This window comes from Orbicella faveolata, unplaced genomic scaffold (assembly GCF_042242905.1).
Source record: "Orbicella faveolata isolate gen_17 unplaced genomic scaffold, um_ofav_v1 contig_2, whole genome shotgun sequence".
NCBI classification, from domain to species: domain Eukaryota; kingdom Metazoa; phylum Cnidaria; class Anthozoa; order Scleractinia; family Merulinidae; genus Orbicella; species Orbicella faveolata.
In genome coordinates, this window is record NW_028301547.1 from 8,992,214 (window position 1) to 9,002,500 (window position 10,287).

The 10,287-nt window shown below is 38.0% G+C and overlaps 2 protein-coding genes across 2 annotated transcripts in view; both read right to left on the reverse strand.

Annotated features, from left to right (window-relative positions):
• Window positions 1–4,000, reverse strand: part of LOC110066635 (uncharacterized) — a 34,983-nt gene extending 30,983 nt beyond the window's left edge. The window contains exons 1-3 of the mRNA XM_089289270.1: window positions 3,945–4,000; window positions 2,132–2,228; window positions 1,522–1,678 (exon numbers count right to left, since the gene is read on the reverse strand). Of these exons, the coding sequence (XP_089145396.1) occupies window positions 1,522–1,678; window positions 2,132–2,207 (233 nt within the window). The 5' untranslated portion in view covers window positions 2,208–2,228; window positions 3,945–4,000. The remainder of the gene's footprint in view (window positions 1–1,521; window positions 1,679–2,131; window positions 2,229–3,944) is intronic.
• Window positions 4,001–5,099: 1,099 nt separating this feature from the next.
• LOC110066669 (uncharacterized) overlaps window positions 5,100–10,287 on the reverse strand; it is a 10,797-nt gene continuing 5,609 nt past the window's right edge. The window contains exons 5-9 of the mRNA XM_020773907.2: window positions 9,288–9,351; window positions 8,526–8,579; window positions 8,201–8,415; window positions 7,254–7,428; window positions 5,100–6,766 (exon numbers count right to left, since the gene is read on the reverse strand). Coding sequence (XP_020629566.2) covers window positions 6,561–6,766; window positions 7,254–7,428; window positions 8,201–8,415; window positions 8,526–8,579; window positions 9,288–9,351 — 714 coding nt within the window. The 3' untranslated portion in view covers window positions 5,100–6,560. The remainder of the gene's footprint in view (window positions 6,767–7,253; window positions 7,429–8,200; window positions 8,416–8,525; window positions 8,580–9,287; window positions 9,352–10,287) is intronic.

The window sequence follows — 10,287 nt, forward strand, 5'->3', positions numbered from 1 at the left end:
ATAGAATGCGAGTAAGTAACACTTTTACGTAAATTTCATATTTTGTCCAGCGAAGGGAAAAACTTGGAGACTAAAAAGCATATCTTGCAATAGAAATGAGCCAAAAAATGCATAAATACATGGCAAATTATTACAAAGGTGTCATCGACGAAACGACGTGCAGATAACAGCGGAAATCATGCACACCTATGACCTCTAAGAATTTTGCCATGACACGGTCTTACGGCTCTACTCTAATAAAATTCCTCCTTATAACACAACATGAAGTACCCTTCATGAACACCAGTGAAGCAACAAAAAGGTCGAGTGACCGAACAGAGAATGGCAAATGTACAAATATTTCACGAACAGTAGAAGTCGTGTAGACTAGTGAACCCATTTTACACTGAAATACTGCAAATTATACATTTAATATGTATACAGCTAAATATTTCAGTTAACGTTGCCAGATGAAATTTTTAGATAAAAAAAAAACTTATGCGAGAAGAACACTAATGATAGGCTATGTATTTATTAAGTTTGGCTTATCACGTGAAAAAAAAAATCTACTAGTTTGTATTTTTGTGTGTGAAGTAGAAGCCTACACAATAAGACCACTAATGGTAGGCTTTGTATTCATTAAATTTGGCTTATCATTTAAGAGAAAAATGATTATACATCTCACAGCTTGTTTTTTTTTGTGTGTGTGAATTAAGTAGAAGTTCTGCGCGTTTATGAGATGTATTTAATTAATAATAAAATAAAATTTTTAAACGTAAAATGAAAGCCTTCCTCTTAAATCAATTTTTAATGTGATAAATTTTATATGTAAATAGTTTTTCAATAATTGTTTATCAATAATCTTTGAATATTTTTTAAATTATCTTTATCATTATTATTGTCTCAAAAAAGCTCCCATGGGGAGTTGACAATGAAATTTGAATTGTATTGCAAAATAATTAATAATAACATAATTAATAATAAAAGTAATATTCACTCAGGATAATAGTATTCAGTCACTCATTCTGACAAAGAAAGTTTTCGTCTAACATGTAGAACCTACTGCTCCAGTGAAACCCTGTTCCTTCTAAATGCCCATAGAAGACAGTTAGGATAAATTTTAGGGTTAGGGTAAGTTTTTAGCATGACTGAATTGAATGAATTGATGAAGGCGAATGAATATCAATCGCAATAGAGCTTGCAATATACAATAGGATAGTGTCCAGACTCCCTCCCTCCCCCACCACCTCTGTCGGGAGACACGTGGCTTCTTACCTAGCCTCCACCTCCGTTAGGAGATCCATGGCCTCTTAAGTAGCCCCCCCCCCCCACCTCCCTCAGGAGACCCATGGCCTCTTAAGTAGCCCCCCACCCCTTCATTAGACCCATGGCCTCTTAAGTAGCCCCCCACCTCCTTCGGTAGATCCATGGCCTCTTATATAGCCCTTCCTCCAAAAAGTGGGTCCCTAGCATAGTTTTGACCACTTCCCTTAATTTCCGGTATCAGACTGAAGGTTCTCATTATTTGATTTTGTTACTTACCCACATTTAAAACCCAACTGCACCACAAAGTGATCAAAGGTAATTTTCATCGCCATGCCTTGTGGTATTGGAACTGAGTAATGACAGTCAACGTTATTCGGATAGTCGTTTGGATATCCGGGACTTGTTAATGTGTTGTTTACCACTGAACCACATTCTAAAAAATGCAGAATAAAAGTGCGTAGCATTTTTCTGGAAGTGGACAAATACTCATTATATACTGAACTATAAAAATGCTACACGCAAAGAGGAAGAGGAAGAAGAAGAAGGAGAAGAAGAAGAAGAAGAAGAAGAAGAAGAAGAAGAAGAAGGAGAAGAAGAAGAAGAAGAAGAAGAAGGAGAAGAAGAAGAAGAAGAAGGAGAAGAAGAAGAAGAAGAAGAAGAAGAAGAAGGAGAAGAAGAAGAAGAAGAAGAAGAAGAAGGAGAAGAAGAAGGAGAAGGAGAAGAAGAAGAAGAAGACGACGACGACGACGAATACCACAGATGTTTTTGTAATTAGTTAGTCTCTTTTAGGAAGACATGCGTACTATAAAATTGACGGCTGCTGTTTAAACACTGCAAGGTCACTCTGCTTGCTACAGAATAACACCATTACTGATTATGTGGTCACCTTGCATGGCGAAGACGCCCTCTCTTGCCTTCCAGATTAAAACGAACAGAAATAAGAACATTTTCATTCCATCCATAATCACTCGAATGGGCCTCACCTGCAGATATGTATTTATATGTATAAACATATACAAAACATGATCGAAATCATCATTCTGAAAAGTACTTTACATGGCTAAGAATTTGGTTTTCAAGCTTTAGAAGAGAGCTTGAAGGGTCAATCATAAGAACGTGTCGCAGCACGAAAAAAACATTTTACAAGATAGCTCCCCCTCCCACCCCCCCCCCCCCGAAAAAACTCTTTAACTACTAAAATAGGTATTTACGGTTACCGTAGCAAAGATCTACTTTTCATATAAAGAGCAATTATGTGCGCGAGCATCATTAGTGTTTTGGTTCATTTCCAAAGACATTCAGAGAATATTAATAATAATAATAATAATAATTACTGTTATAATAAAAAATCTTACTTTTAGTATCCACAGCATCAACTGTGACGTCATATTTGATATTTGATGTCAGTTATGTTTCAAATGTTTGACCTTTTTCTTCTAGTTACACGCGAAGGGTCCTTTGGGCGTGCCTATCACAATAGTCCAGCTTCGAGTTCGTCATGACATGATTAAAAGCACTGAGACGCATTTGCGCAGGGTTAGCCTCGACCTAAAGTAAAATATTCACAAATTACAGCGAGAAGATGACCTGTTTACAGCTCTGTGTATTGTTTAATTTTCAAATTTGTGGCACCTTCCCGCTGGTATTTGTGAATATCTTTTTTAGGTCGAGGCTAACCCTGTTCAAATGCGTTCTCAGCGCTTTTATTCAGCGATCATGGCAAACTCGAAATTAGACTATTGAATTTCTGTAGAGATTTCATTTCTTCATCAGGGCTTTAGGACTAGTTTAGCCCCAGCTTGACGTATCCGAACCTAGCTAGAACATTGTCGAACCCAATTCTAAAATCTGTTGTTTGAAAGCCTGCCAAGAGCGACCTTAGCACTTCTTTTTTTTTATTTCAAAAAAAAAAAAAAAAAAAAATTGTTGAATTAGTAATGAACACAGCCCCGGGAACACAGCTAACATACATATAACAAACGTAACTAAGATAGGCCCGTCATCGTGGGTATTTCGTTCCCTGTTCTCTTTCTCACTATTTTACATAAAAGGCACAAATGTTCATTCTATAATTCACACCCGACAATTTAAACACACAGTTGAGTCTATTCAACACTTGCCAGTAAGAATTGTGGCTGTATTGAAACGTTTAAAAGCATATGTAGACTCGATACATGCGAATTGCAAGAAATTAGCAGCACTGGTGGAGTTATAATCGACAGTTGTGCAGAACTGTGGAACCGAAGAAAATCTGGTAACCGAGAATCTAAAATACGCCCAACAAACTTTCTTTCGCAAACATAGTGTGAAAGTGTTATAGCAAATCAAACTTGCGTAACAAAAAGAAAAAAATGTATAATGTCGTCATCACTGTTCAAAGTTAGCGAAATGTCTAAACTCGGGAAGAAAAGATTTCACTGATTAAATTTGAAATAAAGCGACGCTAAGAAGTCCGCATTCGCGTTTTTAAGCTATACATGCATTTTGTTTTTTTGGTAAAACCCTATGACAAAAAAAAAAAAGAAGCGAAATTGGAATAAAATCGCCTCGGCGCAATCTGTGGACCTTTAGATCTGAGCTACAGCTGGAATCTTTCTGTGTTTTGCCCATTTTTTTTTCTCTCTCTCTCTTTTCTGACATAAACTCGCCTCACGTTGTACCTTCGGTGATATGAGAGAAGAATGATATGGTTTACGTACCCGATTGACTATTAGCACTTTTACTTTGTTCTTGCCCTGATTTCCTGTTCTCCGGTTCTTCGCAATGATTTTAAGCTATGTTTAAATATGTGCTTTCGCCTTTTATGAGAAAACAAATTTGATGGTCCGAACAAGTAGCCAGCATGACTCCACTTTGTTTTGACTTTCTTCGCTCGATGAAAGAGAATACCGATTTTTTTTTCAGCACCTGTTTGCTGAACAGGATCCCGCCGCTCTCCCTTTTCGAAGGGTATTCCTAATTCAAAAGCATGGATGCTCATGGCAGAGTTGCTCGAAAATTAAGTGGAAAACTAAGGAGGAGATGGGGTATGGAAGAAGAAGAAGAAAATAAGACAGAAATAGAAACGTTTTATTGCTGGAAAACATCTAAAACGCGGTTTATTCAAATCGGCAAAACTGCAAATAATTAGGCACAGGTTTTGTAACAAGACTAAGCTGTGTGAAGCACGATAGGCAGTCTTAATTCTGCAACACGAAACCTCCCTTCATGGAAAGTGAGGGCTGGGAACCTTGACTGGACCCCTCATAGTTCAGTATATTTCATATAGTCGGGGCGAGATGAGAACCAGTACCAAAAATTTGAAAGATCAGGTGGTGCAATTCACTGACAAAGCTTCTAAGTCTCATACATCTGTTTTACAGAAGTGTTTGTAAATCGGCACATTTCTATGTAAAATTTTGTAAATAACGGCGGGAAAATTCTGAATGAAAAACTTAATTATAACCCACAGCCATTTCTTCGTTTTCAAATAAGATTAGTCTCCCGCAACCTGTTACAGAATATTACAAAGATCGAATTTTGCTCAAAATTTTGGGACTTTAGATTCCGTAATTCTCGGTAGAGGTTTTGCGAATCGCACACAAGCATTGTTTCCAAGCAATCTGATGAAAACAAAGACTTACAAAAACAAAAACACAAAAACGAAATATCAATATGGTGGACTTCTGGATTATTTAAAGTTATCAGAGATTATTAGTATTACTACCTCTGGAATTAAGCAACCAGTGAACACCTTTTGTTCTGTAAAAAAACATTCCGCTTGCGATGGCATAATGGCAGGATATATATATATATATATATATATATATCAAATTGCTCGGTAAAAGTTCTTTTCGTTGCAAAATAAAACGCAATAAGAGGTCAATCAGTGCTTTATTGATCATTGCTGGAATATCATCAGTTTCTACATGTTATACCTGCAACAAACGGCTATTCAAGAAAACAAAGGTGTTTGCTCAAAGAACTGATTAAAACTACACAGCATGCATCAATCTGACCTAACCTAGTCCGCTTCACTGGCAAATAATTTCAGATTCGTATTACGTGCAGCTTTGCAACCCGGCTTAAACCAACAATAATATTATTTAAGAAAACCGCAGGAAAGCCCAAACTATTTTAAAAGGTTCTGTTGAAAAGTATTACCTATTGTCCGCCCTTCGCTTGTTGGTTTTGTCATGTTATAACAAAGGTACACGTTCTCAAGATCGAGATAACTACCTTGAAATAGATCATTCTTTTGACATATTCATAAATGTCTCAAAGTTGACAAACGAGGAACGTTTTTAAGGTACTGTTCGTGATTAGAATCCCATTTGGAGGCCGCAGCGGAAAAAAACGTTAATTACACCAACCCGGAGAATTTGCTATTTTGTCAAATTAAATTCTGATGCCCAGCATTGCCACCCCTAGTTATATTGTCACTGGCGCAATTGAGTGATACCTGAGGTTAGGCCTATTCCAACAGCGCCGGGCAATGTTTCACAATTTGAAAAAGTTTTCAGCAAACAGTCAACTTTTCAAAAGGTTGGTACATTCTCGGGAAAAACTCAAGCTTAATTGAGCCAAGATGTATAGTATTCTATTACAAAACGCTCTCATCCATGCTGAGTTGATATCAAGTTACAAATAAAAACATCAATCAAGGATCCAAGCCAAGATTGAACGAATTAACAGCTTGGCTTAATGGGAAGGTATCACACGACCAACACAAAATAAGTGGGTGACTGTGTAGGCCGTTCTCTTCACCATAGCTTCGCTGAAAACTGAGCAAGAAGGACTTTTCTGCTTGTATTGGATATTTATTGGCATGCTACATCATATTACACATACTACTGCCCCGTCAGTTGTATATGGAGTGCAATTTTCTGGTGTTATAACCTCACATTTCATTACAAGTGTTAAGAATATAATTTTGAACGCGTCCTCATTGGTAATATCATGATGGCTGCAGCGGTGCAGTATGTTTTTCAAAACATTTGTTGGGCCTCTCATGCTTGCTGTCTAAAAGCTTTTTTGTTCGGATAGGCAAGCTGACCATTTGTCCGCTGACGTTTGGGCTTGCCTATAGACTGCGGATATTTATTCCAATCACCAAGTGGAAACCTGATCGATTTTTGTTTTGAAATGAGTATCGATGAAATATACTAGATATCTATTGAATATCTGGGTGAGTTCACGAGCACCATGCTACTGTACATATCTACTAAGAAATATTTTGTAAACCATCCTAAGACGGATGAACGTAAACCAACTAACTGGACAGTTTCCTATGAGTTAACACTACTACAGCTGACTCTAAAAGTCAGAGTTTCACTTTAAACTGATGTCAACTTCTCATTGCAGTTGTTGTCAGGAAACAACGTGCGATTGATGAGATCGTTTTCAAGAGATTTGAGCACTTGTCGGACATCCTGCACAAACTTCTCTTCTAATTCCTGTAGAAAAGCTTTCGTTTCCATTGTTCCACGATGTTCGGGTGGAGTGTTGGGAGTGGACAACAGCATGTCTAACCTTTTAGTATCTGTAATTAAAGAGGACATTTCTTAATAAATAGCAGTCGAGATTACCAGCTAGAGCGGTTTTCAGTTGAGTCTCGTACATTGTAAAACGAAAAGCAAAGTAATCACTCTAGCTAATGACAAAGGACACAAACAATCCAATGAACCAGTGAAAACTCCCAGTAATTACATTAAGCAGACGAAAACGCGGGAAAATGTGTGACTTATACCTACATCTACATCTATATCTACATTCTGTTTTTTGTAATCTGCTAAAGGATTGATCGATCACTGCAGATATGTGGGTCGGTCCGAGAGCTAATTAGGATCAGACTTGGTTTTATCGCTAAGTGGATGAAAAGTGGGGCGGGTTCTTAAGGCAATCGTGTAGCGTAGCAATGCAAAATCGCTCTAGACAGGGTCGTAATGTATAAGCCCCCCAAAAATAAAGAGAAGACAATAAAAGCTATCGTAACAGAAAGCTCTGGAAATATAGATCTATTTTTTTACCTGGTAGCTTCATTCTGCACATGAGCGACCTACGACAGATTTCCCAGGTTGCACCAGACAGAAGAAAGAATGCGAGAATCCCCAGAGAGGTAAAAAGGGTCGGGTAAAACAGCAAACCCTCAGGATCAACTTCAAATGAGTTTTCAGTTCCCTCCAGTGACTCGCCCATGCCACTCTAAGGAAAGAAAAATGGCATGCATTCATTCATTCATTCATTCATTCATTCATTCATTTCCTAAGTTAAAAAAAGTCGTGAATTATTCGCTTTAAGATATTTTTGCAACAATCATATCATAGGCTTTCCAATTTAGTCTTTTCATTGTTATTACAACGATGATGGTCTCATCTAAAAATTTGCCTGTAAGTGGGACGATTTAGAACATTATGTTAAGAATTTCAGCTGTCTCTTTGAGCCTAACAATTCCAGAAAGACTTGGAAAAAGAGTCACCTCCAGTGACTTCACTGCCCAAAAACTGGTTACTACTTTTTATTGGTCGATTTTTGAAATAGTTTTTCAAGCGATTTTCCCCTTAGCGAGTGAATGGATTGGCCGTGTCTTGTTTTACATTGTGCATGATTAAAGCAAAGTAGAATGCCGCCACTGAGTCGGCATTAGACGGCCAAGTTTTCAGACGTTACTTGACAGTGTTCAACTTGAGGAGATACTGTCCTTTCAGGTAGACCGCGAGCAGTCTTTCTCTAGCAGTCTCTCTCTTTTGCTCGAAATTCGGTGGTGAAGGACGCAAAACCATTGAGCGTGCACGCGTCGCATTTCATGCTCACACGTTCAAAACCGTTCACTTCTGTTGCGTTCCAGTTCGTTGGGTTCTTCCCTACGGATTTTCAAGCAAAAGAGAGACTGCTCGCAGTCTACCTTTCAGGCATCATAGGAAGTAAGAGAGAAACAAATGAATGCTTTAATACTTCAGGAGCAATTGACACCAACCTTGTTGTAATGATTCGCCATGTACAGTTCAGCTTGTTCATACAGTTCGGACTCCTCGGAAAACCGAAAGTTCTTCAAACAGCTGACCATTGAAGAGTTTTCAACCTGCGCTCCATACTCCAGGTACTCTTGGGAAATGACTTCTTGTACTTTGAACTCGTCCACTGGAAAAAGGTGCTGGTAATGAGTTATGGTGAAACTGTCCATCAAAGCGCCTGAAGTTACCACAAAAAGCACTTTTAATACTATTTTGAATTGGTTAAGGTCATTTTGATGACAAAACGTTTTGACGGAAATACATTAGAAATACATAAACATATTGTACCTACGGCTTCCCCATCTGTTATTTTCTCTTTGATTTCTTCAATGGTGTGGACTCCTGTATCAAAACATAGACTATGGCAGGTACTCTAGAGCGGTTTTCATTTGAGTGTCGAAAATTAATTGGTTTTACATCACCTACGCTAAAGGATCGGCTTAAGAAATTTCCCTCCAATCAGAAGTGGAATTAAAACCAATCGTGACTCCCTCGCACATGTTTTCCCGCTCATCGTGTCAGCCACATTTAAATTCTTTGAGGTTTGATTGGTTCACCGTATTGTCTGTGTCCTTTGTGACTGACTAGAGTGATTACTTTGGTTTTAGTTTTTCGACACTCAATTAAAAACCAATCATAACAAAACATCATCGCAGTTATGAGGACCATCAGATGGATACTGAATTAATAATGATTTTAATCACTGTATATGGGTTATTGACCAATTGTGAGGTCAAGATGGCTGGATATTGGCCAAGTTCTTTTTTGCGTGTTTATGGACCTCGACTCCGTCTCGGTCCATAAACACGCAAAAAAAAGGAAGGAGGCCAATATCCAGCCATCGTGACCGAACAAGCTTGGTCAATAGAGGATTTATTACATGGCTTTCGAGGAAATTTTTCTTGCGGGACACGGCGGGTAATCCCTAGAGGGCAAGACAACTCCATCTTGCACGCTCGGCTAGCCAATCACAGAGCAGAATTTTGTTCATCTTGCGCAGCCGTTCACGGAGCTAGCCATATAATAAAAGTAATTATGATCTATACTTACTAATGACTTCTGCTTGTCGTTGAAAGCCTGTTGTGGCTTCAATGGAGCCAAAAAGAGCAGCCACCTATATCGGAGAGCATTTGAGTTTTGATTATTCTTCTTTGCAATATCTATATTAGTTAGCTCTTATTAACCGAGCAGGAGGTCTCTGTGAGAGAATCGTGAAAGAGGTCGTGAGTACAGACCGAACGCAGTGAGGTCTGTGCACACGACCGAGATCAAGATTCTCACATACGGACCGACTAAGCTCTGTTAATAAGATGTTTACCGTATGGCAAACAAGAACAATTTAATTTGTTTAATGTAATTGGTTTGTACTAACGGACATTTTGCTTGCGAACGGCGATGGGCTCAAATTAATTCTGCCAAAGTTTTCTCGTCCTCTTTACTTTTTTTCTCATCAGTCTTCCATAAATAAATATTGGTAGAAGAAAAAAAGTCAGTATTTTTGCATTTTAGTTTGTAAAAGAGTACTAGTCTAGATGCCGGTCTAGATGGGAAAACCGCTTTCAATATCGATTTCAGCCAATCAAATTCGTGAATTTGATAGTTCCCAGTCCTTGGGAGACAAGCCGTATAATAAAATACAATACAAGTCTATTGTGTCATACGCTAAGCTATTCAGGTGTGACATTAGATAATGAAATATTAAATCTATACTTCTTTCCCTCCCTAAAAAGCGCCTTTTAATTGGCATCAATGTCTAAGTTTTGCCGCATTTACGTACGAATTGGCTTAAAGAACAAATCAAACTACATTCGAAGTAATTACAAATGCTTAAGGAGATGTTAAAACTTAGCAAAAGGCGAGTTCGGACGTTTTTGCTTGAGATATTAAAGGAACGATTAACCCAAAAGATCTTAAAAAAATACCCAAGTTGTGATCTTCTTGATCACAACAGACAAGAAGACAAAATACTTTTCTTGTTTAATGCTGACTCCTATTTCTGAAGCAAACAATTACGTCGACGTTTCCTTTAAGGAGCGATAAATATAAAAGT